Genomic DNA, 17843 nt, shown 5'->3' with positions numbered 1-17843 from the left:
TTTGGGTGTGGAGCGCTTACCTGGGCAGCTCCCATTTGGTGCGAGGGGTGCAAGTGGGAATGTGGGGGTGTGTGTGTGCAGGAGCTCACGTTTGGTGCTCAGGGTGGGAGGTGGGGATGTGGGGGGTACAGGAGTCAGGGCAGGGGGCTGGGGGCGTGTGAGTAGGGTGGAGGAGTCAGGGTTGGGGGGGCTGGGTATTTGTAGGGGGTGCCGGAGTCAGGGCTGGGGTTTTGGGGGGTGTATGGGTCAGGGTATGGGGCTAGGGTGTGTGGGGGGTTCAGGGGTCAGGGCACAGGGCTGGGTGTGTGTGACGGGGGTGCAGGGGTGAGGGCGGAGGGCTAGGAGTGTGTGAGGGAGTTGCAAGGGTCAGGGCAGAGGGTTGGGGGTGTGGGCTGGGGTCGTGGGGGTGCTCCCAGACCCCTGGCCTGAGCAGCTCACGGCAGGGGGCTGGAGGGAATATGCTGATTCCACCCCCTTCCCCAAGGTCCCCGGAGCACAGAGCGCGAGTGCGCTGTGGCTTCGCTTTTCCATCTCCCGCTCCGTAGTAAGGGCCGCCAGCTGATCGGCCGCAGGGAGGGAGAGAAGGAGGGGCAGGAACCCAGCATGCTGGGGGAAGAGGCGCGGCAAGGGGGAAGCTTGCCTGCCCTGAAAGGAGAGAACGGGGGGTGGAGAAGAGTGGGCCAGGCCAGGAAGGATTTTTAATGGCACGCTGCTGTCTGCCAGGGTCCCCGGCAGACAGCAACGTGCCATTAAAAATTGGCTCGCGTGCCGTCTTTGGCATGCGTGCCGTAGGTTGCCGACCCCTGATTTAGGTTAATCTTTCTATCTACCCACTGGGATTCAGTGCTCAGTCTAGAAGATACCATCAGAGATGCTTAGTTTTGCAGTTCTCAAACTGTGGATTTGTTTATCCAGAGATAACATGCTTGTTAACAGCAAAAATGTTTCAAATAAATAAATAATATATAGAGGTGAGAAATAACAGACCTCAACCCTATTGTCCCTTTGCAAATTTGTGTACACAGAGTCAATCCCTTACCTCTCTCTAAAAGTGCAAAGTTTCAAAAAGTTCCAATGAATTGTTGGGAGAGGAATAGATCTGGACAAGGAGAAGAAATCTGGAGATAAATGTGAGAAGGGACGGACAGGCAGTAGAAACAAAAGTATAACTTTTGTTTATGTTTGAGCAGCATATTTCAGAAGTCTTGAGGTCTTTCTGAGTGTTGCCTTCATTGATTTGTGATCTACCGTACCATTCTCTCACTAGAAGGGAAAATCTATAATGGCAGCAGGCCGTAAAAGAGACCCAGTTTGGGAATATTTGAATGGAGTTCCTCTACTTGTGGGTCGGGCAGGCAAGTGTGCAAGATGCAAACAGTGCAACAAAGAAATGCAAGACCTGGTTGCCCAAATAAAACAACATCATGAGAAGTGTTCCTTCTCAGGAAGAAACTGCGTTGAAGATGACGAAAAGAACATGTCTGAACATGCAGGATCTTCAGGTTGGTAAACTTTATTATTTCATAATTCTTTCTTAAGAACTGCCTTTCTTCCTTCTTGAATTCTCATGTTTGAGCAAAAAATATAGTTGTTACTCTATGGTACTATCATTTTAGATGAAGTTGTAATAAAAAAGAGCTGAAATAGGCAGATCTTTCTTTTACAATTTCACCTTTAAAGTAGTACCGAATATCAGTGAACGCAATGAGTAATATTAAATGAGCGAAATGGTAATAATAATTAAATAACTGCATTGACTTATTTTGTTTAGGAGAATCCATTCTCAACATACAGGATTCTGAAGAGTATCCACCTTCAAGATCACCATCATTTTCTATAGTTTTAGGGTTATCTGCCAACGATAGTGTTTCAGTCACATCATGTATGTCACATAGCCACAGTATATCACCTGCAGCAAAAAGAAAAAAATCTCCATCATCCAGAAACAACCATAAAAAGTTTGTGATAAGAACCAGCAGGTTACAAAAAGAGGTAATTGATGAAAAAATTGCCCGGTTTGTTTATGCAAAAACTCTCCTTTCCGTATGATTAAGAACCCACACTTCATTAACATGGTTCAGTCATTAAGACCAGGATACAGTCCACCCAACAGAGCAGATGTCGCAGGCAAATTGCTGGATAAAGTGTATGAAAGAGAAATTGAGCAGTGTGCAAAAGGTCTAGCGGGTGAAATTGTTAACCTGAGTCTTGATGGGTGGAGCGATATCCACAATGATCCTGTTGTGTGTGCTTATGCGACAACAGAAGAAGGGAATGTCTTCCTTGCAGAAACAATTGATACATCAGGAAATGCACACACAGCCGAATACTTACAAGTAGCAGTAAAAACCTATAACAAACTGTGAAAAAAAATTCAAATGTCTAGTACGCAGCTTGGTCACAGACAATACTGCAAATATATCCAAGATGGGAAGAAATTTAGAAGAGAGTCCCAGGCTAACAACATACGGTTGCAGTGCTCATTTGATGCACCTCCTGGTCAAAGACTTCAGTGTTTCAGAAATAAAGGCTAATGTTGTTGAAATTGCAAAACACTTCCGTAACAACCACTTTACAGCAGCTGCTCTGAAAAAAGTGGGAGGAACCAAGCTAACTCTCCCACAAGACATGCAATGGAACTCAGTAGTGGACTGTTTTGGGCACTATATTAAGAACTGGCCTAATCTGATGACAGTTTGTGAACAAAATCGTGAAAAAATAAATGGCACTGTCACAGCCAAAGTTCTCAACATTGGGCTTAAGAGAAATGTTTAACCCATGCTGAGTACCCTGAAGCCTATTTCTGTAGCCTTGAACAAAATGCAGGTTTTGTTTTATTGCTGATGCTGTTGAAATTTGGAAGGAACTGATTGAGATCTTAAAAAGAGAAATATGCAATGACAGAGTTAAATTACATGCATAAAAAAACCAAAAGGGACAAGCACTGTCATCTATTTTTTCACGATATTCATACTATAGAATTAGAATTTATAATCCCTATTCCATGATGAGATATCTTTGAGCTATAACATATCTTAATTAAAACTATCTTTAGATATGTTTTTCCTCAAAAAGTATGTTATTAAAAAAATCCAATTTAAATAAAAAAAATCAGATTTTTTTTTTATTTAAAAAAAAATCATTGATTTTTATCCCCCCGGGGGCGTGCGATCTACATCAGCGGGAGCAATTTAGCAGCACAGACCGTTACAAAGTTTAGGTTGACATAAGCTGCCTTAGGCCAATCTAACTCTGTAGTGTAGACCAAGCCTTAGTCTGCAAAGTTTTTCAGTGCCAATCCATCCCTGAGTTCAAAAAACAAGCTCTCTCTAGTGCTGTGTTTATACTTTCCAATTCTAGGTACCAGCTCTTCTCATCCCATCCTCAAAAGTCTGTACACGCGCCTAGCAGCCTCAGATGAAGCCCTTCCAAGGAGAAGGGACGTTAGGAAAGGGGAGAAAGTGTTTAGACTTGAGGAAATGAGGAAAGCAGCCTCGTTTTTAGCGCAGCGACAGTCCAAGGAGAAGCTGCCAACAGATGAACATATTCCTACAGGACAGGGTTAGCGGCAAGGAGCTGTTCCCGAGCCCTCTTTGCCAATTCCACCGCCCAGGCCTCTGCCCTACAGCGTCCAGCCGCCGCGGCGGGATCATTTCAGCCGGCGCGGGGGCCGGCTCACCTCTTGAAGCACAAACTCTGTGTGCCCCAAGGGTAAGTGGCAACGCCGGGACCGAAGTGATCATGAGGCAGCAGACCATTGAACCCGTTGCCGCAGCGCCGCCTAGCGGCTGAGCTCGCACCGCAGGCTCCAGGAGGCTCACGCCGCTGCAGCAGGAGCGCGGAGGGCTGTGCCCGCTCCCAGAAAGTTCATCCCAAGGCGGGGGCGGCCCCTAAAAGGCTCGCTCGTCCCCGCGCGCACAGGCAGGGAACAGAAAAAAACGACGCAGCCACGCCTCTTCTGCACCAGAGGGGGTGCTGCGCATGCGCACGGTGACCCGCCCGAGGCCGGGGACGGGAGGGGCACAGCGCTGACGTCGTGCCGGCGCTTTCTGGATCCGGGTCAGAGGGCGGCTCTCAGCTGGGTAGCCCCTGGCCCGGTTGACTTCCGGCGAACCCCTGCCGGCGGAAAGCAGAGCGAGCCGCCCGCCGCTGACCGCCCGGGGCCGGCACGGCGCTGCGTCCTATGCGGGGCTGGCGAGGCCCCGGCTCCTCCATTGCCAGTCCCTGCCCTCGGACTGGAGTAAGTGTCCCGGGCCGGGCGCCTGCCGCGGGGTCCTCTGCCGGGGGTGGCCGCGGGTGAATCGCTGCTCAGGACACACGGGAGGGGCCAGGGCCCCGCGCTCCGTCCCCCCCGCCCCCCGCTTGCTGCTGGGACAGAGGTATTGCGCCGGGGGGTACAGAGCTGGGAGCTTCGGCGCTGGAGGTGGGGTGGGAGGGATAAGAACGGCCATACTGGGTCAGACCAGAGGTCCGACTGGCTCAGTATCCTGTCTTCTGACAATGGCCAATGGCAAGTGCCCCAAAGGGGATGAACAGGGAATCATCAAGCGATCCATCCCCTGTCGCCCATTCCCAGCTTCTGGCAAACAGAGGCTAGGAAGACTTCAGAGGATGGTTTTGCATCTCTGTCTATCCTGGCTAATAGCCATTGATGGGCCTATCCTCCATGAACTTCTCTAGTTCTTTTTTTTTAACCCTTTTATAGTCTTGGCTTTCACAATGTCCTTTGGCAAGGAGTTCCACAGGTTGACTGATCATTGTGTGAAAAAAATACTTCCTTTGTTTTATATCTGCTACCTATTGATTTCATTAGGTGACCCTTAGTTCTTGTGTTATGAGAAGGCGTAAGTAACACTACCTTATTTACTTTCTCCACACCAGTCATGATTTTATGGGCCTTTATCATATCCCTACCCCAATCATTTTTATTGTTCTTTACCATACCTTTTCCAATTCCAATATCTTTTTTTTTTGAGATGGCGTGACCACATCTGCACTCATGGATTTGTATAGAGGCAATATGATTTTTCTGCCTTATTATCGTTCCCTTTCCTAATGATTCCCAACGTTGTTAGCTTTTTTTACTGTCACTGCACATTGAGTGGATGTTTTCAGAGAACTATCCACAATGACTCCAAGATCTCTTTCTTGCGTGGTAACAGTTAATTTAGACTTCCATGACTTTATATGTATAGTTGGGATTACGTTTTCCAAAGTGTTGCATTTATCAACATTGGATTTCATCTGCTGTTTTGTTGCTCAGTCATCCAGTTCTGTGACATCTCTTTGTAGCTCTTCGCAGTCTGCTTTGGGCTAAATTGTCTTGAGTAGTTCTGTATCATCTGCAAATTTTGCCACTTCCCTGTTTACCACTTTTGCCAGATCATTTATGAATATGTTGAACAGTACTGGTCCCAGTACAGACACCTTGGGTACACCACTATTTATCTCTCTGCATTCTGAAAACTGGCCATTTATTCCTACCCTTTGTTTCCAATCTTTTAATCAGTTTCTGATCCATCAGTGGACTTTCCCTCTTATCACATGACGGCTTACTTTGCATAAGATGTGTGGCGTACAGAGCTGGGGCCTAGGGCACTGAAGGTGTGTGCCGGGAGATGTGTGGGGTACAGAGCTATGGCTGCCTAGGGCACTGGACATGAGTGCAGAGATGCGTGGGGTACAGAGCTGGGGCCCTGGAGGTGTGTGCGGTACAGAGCTAGGATATATGGCTTGGGCAAAGGTACTGTTCTGTGGTTTGGGGGCTGGCAAGATGTGAGGGCATGTGCTTGTGGCACTAGAGTACAGAACACTTGAGGGGTGTGTGTGTGGGGGGGGGTTGTAGTGTAGTACAGAGCTGGGGGCTCGGGCACCAGGTGCAGGGCACTGAAGGCATATGTGTGGTATGCATGCTGGGATCTGGAGGCATTAGGCCATAGCACACTGCAAATGCAGGTGGGACTCCACGGGGTTGGAAGCATGGGGTGTGTTTATTGGTGCAGTTGTTGATGAGCCTGGAAACACAAAGGTGGGTATGTAATGTAACCTAAGGTTTGCAAAATGTTTCCACAATTCTGCAGAGCACTGATGAAAAAGTGATAAATGATGATAAATTCTATATTTAATGAAATAAATATAGTTTTAGTGACTTAAACATGAACTGAATAATGGGCTGAATCCAATAGCCCCTGTTCCATTTATTTAATGTATCTTATATTGTCCCTACATTTTTAGTTTTTCTTATGCCAAAGATATTTGTATTGGCAGTACAGAACTGAGTTGGAGAAGTTGTTGAAGAGAAATTAGAGGATTTTTGGGCAGCTGGGTAGGGGATAGCTGGGACTTGTGGCACCTGGTAAGATGTTTATAATAGATTTATAGATTTCAGGCAAGAAGAGACCATTGTGATTATCTAGTCTGACCTCATGTACAACACAAGCCATAGAATTTCCCCAAAATAATTCCGAGACCAGATCTTTTAGAACAATATCCAATCTTGATTTAAAAATCGTCAGTGACACTTGGTAAGTTGTTCCAATGGTTAATTACTTTCACTGTTAAAAAATTTACACCACGTGGGGGGAAGGATCCAAGGATTTCATTGTGGATCTTTTGGCCATAGCATTGCTGCAGGAGCTTATGTTCAGCTGGTTATTCACCATGGCCCCCAAATCTTTTTCAGAGTCATTGCATCCCAGGAAAGCATCCCCCCAAACTGTAAGCACAACCTACATTCTTTGTTCTTAGATGTATGTTTACATTAGCCCTATTAAAACACATATTGTTTGTTTGTGCCCAGCTTACCAAGCGATCCAGATCGCTCTATATCAGTGACCTGTCCTCTTAGTTATTTACCATTCCTTCAATTTTTGTGTTAGCTATGAACTTTATCAGTGACGATTTCATGTTTTCTTCCAGGTCATTAATAAAAATCTTACATAGTGTAGGGCCAAGAACTAATCCCTGTATGGTCCTATTAACAACACACTTGATGGATGATGATTCCCTGTTTACAAATACATTTTGAGACCTGTCAGTGAGTCAGTTTTTAATCCATTTAATGGGTACCATGTTAAAAAAACCAACCAAAAAAAAAAAAACTAGGTAGATGTAAAATTAATCAAATTTAATGTGGTACCAAGTCAAGTGCCTTGCAGAAGTCTAAGTATATTATGTCAACACTATTACCTTTATTAACCTAGTTTGTAATCTCATCTAAAATAGATATCGAGTTATTTTGACAGGATCTATTTTCCATAATCCCATACTGATTGGCATTAATTATATTAGTTTTCTTTAATTCTTTATTAATCAAGTCCCAAATCAGCTGCTCCATTATCTTACCTAGGATTGATGTTGGACTGACAGGCCTATAATTACCTGGACGTTCTGTTTACCCTTTCAAAATATTGGCATTGCGTTAGCTTTCTTCCAATCTTCTGGAACTTCCCTGGTGTCCAAGATTTCTTTAAGATCAACATTAACAGTCCAATAAACTCCTCATCCAATTCTTTTAAAACTATTGGATGCAAGTTTTCTGCACCTGCTGATTTAAAAAATGTCCAACTTTAGTATCTGCGATTTAACATCCTCCTAAGATAATGGCAGAGTGTAAAGAGTTATGTGATATGACTACATCTCTCTTTTTTCCCCCCCCAAATACAAAACAGCAATATCTATTGAACATTTCTGCTTTTTCTGCATTATTGGTAATTCTACCATTTCCATTTAATAATTGACCAATATCATTGTTAGAATTCCTTTTGTTCCCAATATACTTTTAAAACTCTTTATCATCCTAACTTTGTTGGCAATGGGTTTCTTCTTGTGTCCCTTTGCTTCCCTTATCCATTTTCTAAAAGTCCTAGCATCTGGTTTATATTCAGAACTATGAGCTTCTCTTTTCTTTTAGTTGTTATATATATTTATTTTTTATGGCTGTTTTCACTTTCCCTCTAAACCAAGTCAGTTTTTTAACCAAGATGGCCTTATTCCTCAATCGTGGCTTTTGGAGCATCTAGTAAAGTATTCCTAAATATGTGAATGATAATTCTTCCTCCCAGCTGATTTGGCTCATAATTGTATTCAGCTTTGTGAAATTGGCCCTTGTAAAGCACCAAATATATATATTATTGGTCTGGACTTTATTCTGCTTGCCCATTATAAATGTGACCAAGTTATGATCACTTGTACCTAAGTTACCTTAGGTACCTAAGTACCTAAGTTAATTTTAAATTCTGTGATCATTTCTTCATTATCTGTCAAGATGAGGTCTAATATAGAATTCCCCCATCTTGGATGAAACAATTTCTGAGCCAGGAAGTTGTCATCTACAATACTTAGAAATTCCAAAGATGTTTTGGTACTGGCAGCATGAGTCCTCCAGCATGTGTCACCCAGACTGAAGTCCCCCATTATCAGTGCTTTTTTTCTGTAAGTCCATAAGGAGCTAGTTATGTGGTTCCCTAGTGTGTGTTAAAGTTCTGTAGCAGCCCCTTATGCCCCGTTGTGTGCTTTATGTGTTAGGACATTGATCCATAAGCATTCAAGATCATTTTCTTCTGAGTTATCAGTGACTTGGAAACAAGTAATGCCATTTTTTACATAGAGCACCACTCCCACTCCCCTTTTGGCCACTTGATCCTTCCTAAATAGGTTTTAACCATTAATTCCCTTTACTGAAGGTTAAAAATCATCCCACCAGATTTCAATTATACCAACAAGAGCAAATTTATGCTCATAAATGAGCAATTCCCTCTTGTTTGTTACCCAGGCTCCTAGCATTTTTGCATAGGCAATTAAAGAATTTCTTCTCTTCATGTCCTTTGGTTCATGATTAATTTTGTTCTCAACGTCTTGATTTGTGTGGAGTGCTCAGACCTTCCCTCTTTTTACCCTCCTCTTTTGTTATTATTTTAACTACCTCCTGACTACTCTAGCCAGCCAGCCCCTGAGAAGATTGGTCCCTCTTCTGCTGAGCTTGAGGCCATCCAAACTTTACAGCTCCCTTTTCTCACAGAAGATGGACCCAGAATGCCTCCACCGAGCACCCTGAATCTCCACCCCACGGAGCCTCACCTCCTGCATCCAGAGGACCCCTGCACTCAGACCTCTCTCCCTGCTGAGCCCCCTTTCTCTGCACCTGGACCCCTTGGAAAGCCGCTCCCTCCTGCATCAAGACTCCCACTCCTGCACCCAGACCATCCCCCGCAGAGCCCTGTGCACTCGAACCTCCACCCCAACGAGCCCCTTACCCCACTGAGCCCCAATCAGCTGCACCTGGACTCCCCCCTGAACTCCCCACACCCAGAGCCCCCTGCCAAGCCTCATCCCCTCACAGTCCCTCTGCTTAACCCCAACCACCTTCATCTGGACCACCCTGCAGAGTCCCATTCCCCCTGTAGATGGAACCCCGCAATGAGCTGCCTGCACCCAGATTGCCCCGCACAGAACCCTCTCACCTCACATCTGGATTCTCACCACAGTAAGCCTCTCCACACTTGGATGCTGGCTGAGCCTGTTTGTCCCACACCTGGATAGCGGGAGAGCTCTTTGTGGACAAGCTTGGTTTTCTTACAGATTGGGCTGAGCTGTCATTCACAGGTGTGTCCTGTACATTTCTCCGTTCCTTTGGAACAGCTGGATCTTGAGAAGTCTTTTCCACCGTTTCCACACTGAGGACCTGGTATCAATTGGAAACTTCTAGCTTTGTGGAATTCCTCTTGATCCTTGTCTTTCTGGTGGCCACAGCCTGCCCATCCTCATCTATCTCCAGCTGTATAGAATGCTGCTGTGACCTTTTGCCTCTGGTGGTTACAAACTGCCAGGTCTTTTCTCTGACTCTCTCAACTCCTTGGTGGCCAGCTCCTTGAATCTGGAGTACTGATGTTTCCTGAATCTGGCTTGTCCCGGAATTCCTCAGCTTCTCTGATTCTCTGTAGTGTCTCTACTTGCCCCTTCAATCCAAGTGGATGCCATTTTAGGTTTGTCAGCTATGCATGTTAGGACTCGTCTGTATGGGGAAATCTACCAGCATTACCAGGCTGCTGTAGTTATATTGGTATAATTACCCATGTGGCACTATATGTAGCGGTATGATAATGTTGGTAAATTTTCCCATTAAGACAAGTCCTTACCTAAGTGTTTCTACCTGGATAATCAGTGATGAAAATTAATTTAAATATTAACATAATTTTCAAGCTTTCTGATAATTATCACCATTTGCATAAACTGAGCAGTTCATATCTCTGAGCCATGGGTTTAGGTTGTATTCTGATTCAGGAAGCTAACTGGTGCATTGATTTATATTTGGTTCATGGTTCTTTACAGCCATTTTTAAAAGGAAGTTTGGATTATGAATCAGTTCTCTTGTAAAGGATGTACTCACTTCAGGGGTTTTGTTGCTTTGGGGGTCATGGAATACACACAGATTTAGTGCATATGAAGGGATGTAAGTTTTAGGGGATGCTGAAAACTGGGTGTGATGTGTGATGCAGTTGTTGCCATATCTGGTGCTGAAGTGGGAATGGATCGTTTTTTTTTTTTTCTTCTTCTATTTGTGGTTTCTCTTTTCTTAAGCAATTGGGAAATTCCCACTGAGTTCCTTAATGGTTTAACTTTCTTTTTAGCATGAGCATATCAGTGTTGTGGATGGCACTCTTTTTTCTTTTCTTTTCTTTTCTTTTCTTTTTTTGTGGGGTAGTGTTTATAAAATCAAGTTGACAACCTAAACATGTGGAAATATCTCACTTTATTTTCAAATTATTTTTAGGCATTCCAATGAAAAAGGTTGTTTATACAAACATCCCTATGCACAGTCTTAACTCTTGCAGCCAGCAGCCAGTGGGGCTACTTTATGTGATTAAGATTTGTGTTTGGGTTTAAGTCCCTGAATGTGAAACTGATTATAAAGAAAATTGAAAAAACTCTCTGGCTTTCACTGCAGCAAAGAGAAAGGAGAAAAGTAAACAGCAGTGATGAGCAAACTGGATTTGAAAATTCTTTTGAGGCAGTGTTCATAACTTAAGAAAGGAAACTTGTTTATAACATAAGTTGAGTTTAAGAAAAAATGCTCAGGAATTTCTGTAGTACATTAAAAACTTCATTTTTGAGACAAATTAGACACAGAATTATGATTGTTTTTTTCTGATTCTATACAACATATGTGATTTAAGTTATACTTTCTGGCATTTTCCTACATGGTGGCAGATTAAAATAGTGGGTTAGGTAAATTGTAACAGACTCACAAATGTTTGTCACAGTCAGCTGAAACAATGTGTAATTAAAAAAAAAAAAGTCAAACTTTTACTACTATTGCCTTAGAACAGTGGTTCTCAAAACTTTTTTTTCCACAGACCACTTGAAAATTGCAGAGGGTCTTGGCAGACCACTTCATGATTTTTCCAAATGTTGTTTGTACCGTTATCTAACTATTGTAAAGTGCTTTGGATAAAAGCCCTTAATAATTAACGATATTTTGTTCTACAAATAAAAGCACACAACTCGTATTTTAAGATCAGGAGTCTTTCTAATGCGATGGATGTGCCCTCTCTTCTCTGCTGTGGCAGCCCCCGAGCTGGGTCTGGGACGGAGGAGTGTCACAGCTGCCATAGAGCTGAGGCTGGGAAGGAGGGCCGTCTCTCCCCGGCAGCTGCAGCCCTGGAGCTAGGGAAAGTCGCCTCTTTCTCTGGTGGCTGCAGCCCTGCGTGTCCCAAATTCCTCCTACCCCCTCTTCTCACCCCATTGCCCCCTCCCACCTACCCGAAGGCCACCACATCCCCTTACATGTGCATCTTCTCCAGGGTCAAGGCACCTAATTAGTGGATCACAGTTTGAGAGCATCTGCCTTAGAACTCTATCCTGTAAATGTGCATATGAGTAACTTTATGCATGTGAATAGTTCCGTTAGACTCAGTTATATTGTGGAAACTGAAATCATTTTAAAACTCTATATTACATTTCACCATTAATGTTGGCTGCTTACTTTTCACATATTATTCATCTTGAGCATGATAATATACTAGTTTTGTTTTATGGTCAGTTGCACCTTTTGGTTCTTATCTAGTAACTGGGTGCCATTTTGTTTCTTTTGGAGTATGCCTGGAAATGTTTAACTCCAAGTAGACTGTTTACATGGAAATCAATTTTCAACAAGACGGTGGAAACGCCTACCTTTAGGATTTGTAAAACATTTTTAACAAAAACTAAATATGAGGAATTTTCCCTTTTAAAGAATTTTCTAAATCAAGGTAACTAGTAATTAAAATGATTTTGTTTTACACAGTGCCTTCTCAGAGGCGTTAAAATACCTATAGGATAAGGCTGAGAAAATCGAAGGTGACTTCTAGAAATCTGTTTGATTATTCTAGTTGTTCAGTGGCAAAATAGTTAAATCAATGCGTGACTTGAAAAGAAGTACATAATTAGTATTTTGTTAACTGCCTAATTTCAGGATTTTTTAAAATGTTGATCTAGGTAGAAGACTACATGTTCACTTTCAGTGAAGAAGAGCATGTTCCCAAATTCCTCCAACTTGGGTCGTCCACCCTTTCTTCCAAAACATCAGCAGCACAATAATTTCTTCAATGAGCTTCCTCTGAACATACCGCCCACTCTTCTCTCTCATCAGCAAATTGTTGATGCTCGGTTCAACTTTCAGAATGCAGCGTAAGTACAGTAGAATTTCAGAGTGGGAAATGATTCCCGAAAGGCCTGTGCTTTTATTTTTCTTAAACTGATCTCTCTTGGAGGGAGGAATCCAGGGGTGAAATTAAGGTGGTACGGGCCGGTACAGCGTACTGGTAAAAAGTGGCCGCCTGTACCGCTGACTTTAAAGTGCTGCCGCGGCAGCGCTTTAACATGGTTGCTCCTTTTGCGCCCCCATGTTGGCAGCCCTGCTGGCTCCCTACTGGCAGGGCCACTGATGGGGGGGGGGGGGACGCAAAAGGGGCAGTGACTTTAAAGCGCTGTTGGGGCAGTGCTTTAAGCAGGGTCCTTTAAAGTGCTGTTGAGGCAAAAAGACTCTGCTTAAAGCGCTGCCCCTCCTCCCTCCCGCCCCCCCTCTGGGGGCCGCTGACTGGGGAGATGCGGGGGCAGGGGGAAGGAGCAGCTACCGTGCGGCCGGAGCCCCAGGCTCTTTAAATTGCCGTAGAGCCCTGGGTGGTGCGGGCGGGCTAGCTGGGGAAGGCTGACCTCCCCCACGCCTTCTGCCCGGGGCCCTGCCCCTTCTGGGGGGCAAAGCTGCCCCACCCCAGTACTGGTAAGAGACACATTTTACTTTCACCCCTGGAGGAATCAAACAAAGATAATACTCTCAGAGAATTAACAGATGTCACTGTCAAATCAGGCCCAAAATTTATCTTCCTTTGAAGGAAAATAATTTCTGTTTATCACTGGAGGGTATATTTTTTTTCCAATATATTAGGCTTTATGGCATATAAAATATTTTAATTTTGTTTAGAAATTGATACATTTTTAACATGGATTTACATTATCTCTCTTGGTGGCCTGCATATTCAATTACTCTTCAGTGGTGGATGAAACACACTCCAGCGCAATACGTGATGCATCACAGCAGTGGGAACTAGTAATACAGTGGGTCTTTGAGGATCTTAAATTGAGAATGTGTGGGGGTGCTGGTGGAAAGTCAAGGGGAGGAGATGAATAAAGGAAAGGAACATTTGGCTAGGGTTACGTTTTAAAGCATGAATGTTCTCTTGAGAAACTCATGTTAACACTAAGTGTTGTTTTTGAGTGAGTTTGCAAAGTTCCTTTTATATTTGTACGCTGCACAGTGACTACCTCATTTTCTTATTCTAGTCAACTTCATCCTGTGAAAAGTATTCTCCTCCTTCTCCTTTCAAATGTAAAGAATGGACATACTGCTTCTAAGAAATAGTTGGGGGTTTCTGCTGAATTTTTTTGGTTGAAAAGTGTAAAAAAAAAAAAATCCCAAACCCTCAGTTATAATCTGAATAATAATTATGGACTGCAGTCTTTCTAGAGCTCTCTTGAGTGGGAACCTTTCAACTATTCCAGCTGTTTCGCCACAGCCGTTGACATATGGAAATGGCAGCTCAGGACCTACATCAGCTGCCCCCACGTTATTCCGAGGCAGGAAGTAAGTATTTGTTAGTATATAATTACTTATGCTTGTAATGCACAAAAAGGTGATTTTCTGAGAGACTTGATGGCGAGATCGATTTGCAATTTTTATTTAAAATTGTCTAGAATCAGGAATATTGAATAAGAATACTGATGAAGTAGGTCCAAGTACATGTATACCAGCATTTTTAAGCATTCATATACCTGCTTGTGACAATATTAGCTGTAGTAGAAAAGTGCTTAGCATATACTGCTCTTTTATTTCTTTTTCAATTACTAGTGGTCCCTCCGCCATCTGACCTGCAAATCAGGGCCCTGATTCTGTATAAACAAACACACACGCGTGGTTAACTTGAAGTAGATTAGTGTCAATAACTTGATAAAAATTATGAGGAAGTAAAAAATTCAAGTTGAGTAGATCTGCTTTTTCAGTGTACATTTTATGGAGATGTTTCTGTGACATAGAAAACAGGAAGTTTGCAGCTTGTTTGCCTCTGCATCTTAGAGTTTGTTTGAGGTACATTATTAATTAAATTTAGCTTTTTATAACTTTTATTTATTTATATATACACGCACACATAAGAGTCTTGCTTTTTGGAATTTTGTAGGCAAGTTGCGGCTATTCTACAATAAATAAATAAACTTACACTTAGCTTTGTGTCCCTCTCAGTTGTCTTAGGTTTTTCTGAAAGGGAAATTCCAGATGGAAACTGGGTTTTGCTCAGTTTTGTGTCAAGCTGGATTTAGATGGAAATTGGAATTCAAGTAAATGTGCAAAAATAGGATACATAAGGAAACACAATGTTATCAAAACATGTTTTTATATTTAAAACTGATTATTTATTAAACAAAGGAAGTATTAACTGTAGCTAACAAATTGACAGATGGAAATCTGGCCATGGTGACCAGAAGCAAAGATATTTAGGTGTCTAAAAATGCAGATAAAGACCTTTTGAAAATCCCATTGGTAACCATCTGCATCCGTAGGTGTCTAAATATCTTTGAAAATCTGTCCCCGTGTCCTTTGTTTTTAGAATTCGTATCTCATCCTCTCCCTCCTGATTTTTACTCCTAGATTGGAAGAGGAAATCAGGCATTTCTGTTGGTTTTTTTTTTTTAAATTCCCAATCAGTTTCTCAAATTTCAAATTGTAATTTTAAACAGGTTTATTTTTTAAAAGAAAAGTTCATTCATGGTGCATTTTTGTAAAGAATAAATATACTTTTCTTTTATATTCATGTTTTCTTTGTATACAAAACTAAAGCATCCTCTTCTGTACGATAGCTGTTTGAGAGTATCTAATACAGCTTTGTCACAATAGGAGTTTGAAATGCCAAGACCAATGTAAGACCACAACATCACATAATAAAGTATATTTAGATTTCTAAAACTAATGACATGCTCAGTTATATTAAGTTTGTGTTTGAAACGGAGACGTTAACTTTGAGCCACATTGCTGAATGCATTAAACTATAAATATTTGCCAAATGAATAGTGGTTCTTTTTTGCCCAGATTACACATTTTACTGTCTGTACAATCTAAACCTACACAGACAAATTCTACATTTTGAATGGCTATTGTGGTAAGTTTCTCTCTTTTTCCCCTTCCCACCCCTGAATTTATCAATTTTATCACTGGGTATACACACTGGACACAACTTTTCACTGCACCAATGTGGATGTAATTTACAAAAACACACTTTTCGGTAGTGAGTATTTCAGAAAAAAAGTTTAGGTTACTTTTCATAAAAATAGCCTGACCAGACTTCAGCTTGGTTAGTTATATTTCTGCCTAACCGAATTCACCATTTAGTTTCAGTTGGCGATGGTATTCGTTTTACTGTTGTATAATGTAAATTGTCCCATTAAGCAGCTGGTGGTGCATTGCACTTCAGAGTTGACTGCACTTCAGCGGTTATCCATTCTCTTACGTTATCCATTCAAGATTTTGATTTACGTAGTATCTAGGATGGGCGTGCCTCTTGTTTTTTAAAAAACCTTTGTTTTGCTGAAATATTCACTGTAATTAACTGTTAGTATTCGTACTTCAGGCTCTTCTTTAAGTAATTCATTATTGGATGTTGGTACATGTTTAAAATACAAACTGGAGGGATACTGTCTTTGTTTTTTGCAGGAGGCTAAGTGAACAAAATGTTCCTTATAACGTCAAACGTCAGCGGTTTCATTCACCTCATTGTGAGTCAACTCTAGTTAACCAAACAGTGCCTTTACCAGAAGAACGCAGATACTCATTCCCAGGATCAATTCCTTCACCATTGTTTCATGCACATTACATACCAGATTTGACTGGATGTGTTCCACCTTTGCGAGATGCTCCATTTCCAGACCCTATAGAAACCACGCTCCCTGTGGCCAAAGATAAGGTAATGCTAACACAGGCCTGAGTTTTACTTTCTTCTTGTGCGATGTTCAGATTGTATCATTTATGTGAAAAAAGTATAAAGAAAACATTTAATGCTATTTTCTTAAGTATTAAAGGTAAGACACCATTCTGTTTTAAAAAGGGTTACCTAGGGAGGTGGTAGAATCTCCATCCTTAGAGGTTTTTAAGGCCTGGCTTGACAAAACCCTGGCTGGGATGATTAACCTGGGCTTGGTCCTGCTTTGAGCAGGGGGTTGGACTAGAAAACCTCCTGAGGTCTCTTTCAACTCTAATCTTCTATGATCTATTAACAAATTTAAATGAGCTAGTTATACTACTATACCTCTACACCAATATAACGCGACTCGATATAACACGAATTCGGATACAACACAGTAAAGCAGCACTTTAGGAGGCAGGGCTGTGTGCTCCGGTGGATCAGCGTATCTGGCTCCGACATACTGCTCTGAGCGGCGTGTTAAGGGTGCCGGGCCGGGGCCAAGGAGTTGGATAAAGGGCAGAGGGTCTCAGGGGCGGTCAGGGCACAGAGACCAGGTGGGTTGGGTGGTTCGGAGGTTCTGGGGACGGGGCGGTAAGGGGAGGGGGAACGGAGGCATTGGATAGGGTGTGGGAGTCCCAGGGGGCTTGTCAGGGGGCAGGGGTGTGGATAGGGGTTGGGGCAGTCAGAGGTAGGGGGTGGGGTTCTGGGGGTGATTAGGGACGGGGGGGGTCTCTGGATGGGGTAGTCAGGGGACAAGGAGTTGGGGGGGTTGGATGGGTCGTGGGTTCTGAGGGGTCAGTCAGAGAGCGGGAAGTGACTATTAATGGCAATGCTCGAGGCCAAAGCAAGTTTGATATAACGCGGTTTCACCTATAACATAGTAAGATTTTTTTGGCTCCCGAGGACTGCGTTATATCGGGGTAGAGGTGTACTTGTCGCTTGCATGATGCTTTTACGGAACACTTACAAACATTAACTACTTTAAGTCTGTTCTCCAGCTGGTAGGGAGACTCTTGTCTCTCAGGCTCCCAGGAAAAGTTTTTTTGGGAGGGTTTTATGGCAGCATCTGCTGCTGGGTTTAACAAACAAGGCTGCTGGTGCCTTCTTGCAAGGGGCAGAGAATGTCTTTAGCTCAATGCTACCTCCCTGTTTTCTTCCTACATGTGGATGTCATGAAATCTGCATAACTGGGTCAGGCAGAGTGCAAATCATAGGGGTCTCTATTTGTTGCATCACATGTGAAACAGCAGAGATAAGACTAATAAGTAAAGAGACCAGTAGCGTGGGAGATGGCTCCCTCTGTAGTGTAATGAGAGAGCTGTAGAGAAGCCTCTCTGCCCAAACCGGGAGGAGGTG

The 17843-nt window shown here is 43.0% G+C and overlaps 1 protein-coding gene across 4 annotated transcripts in view; it reads left to right on the top strand.

Annotated features, from left to right (window-relative positions):
• Positions 1–4026: 4026 nt before the first annotated feature.
• Positions 4027–17843, top strand: part of TENT2 (terminal nucleotidyltransferase 2) — a 74543-nt gene continuing 60726 nt past the window's right edge. The window contains exons 1-5 of one of the 4 annotated variants that reach the window (XM_073344141.2): positions 4027–4240; positions 6683–6717; positions 12475–12666; positions 13994–14119; positions 16238–16487. In XM_073344141.2, the coding sequence (XP_073200242.1) occupies positions 12512–12666; positions 13994–14119; positions 16238–16487 (531 nt within the window). In that variant the 5' untranslated portion in view covers positions 4027–4240; positions 6683–6717; positions 12475–12511. The other 3 variants (XM_073344140.2, XM_073344143.2, XM_073344142.2) reach the window with 3 other exon arrangements.

This window comes from Lepidochelys kempii, chromosome 5, assembly GCF_965140285.1.
Source record: "Lepidochelys kempii isolate rLepKem1 chromosome 5, rLepKem1.hap1, whole genome shotgun sequence".
Classification (NCBI taxonomy): Eukaryota; Metazoa; Chordata; order Testudines; family Cheloniidae; genus Lepidochelys; species Lepidochelys kempii.
This window is presented reverse-complemented; position numbering and strand designations above follow the sequence as displayed.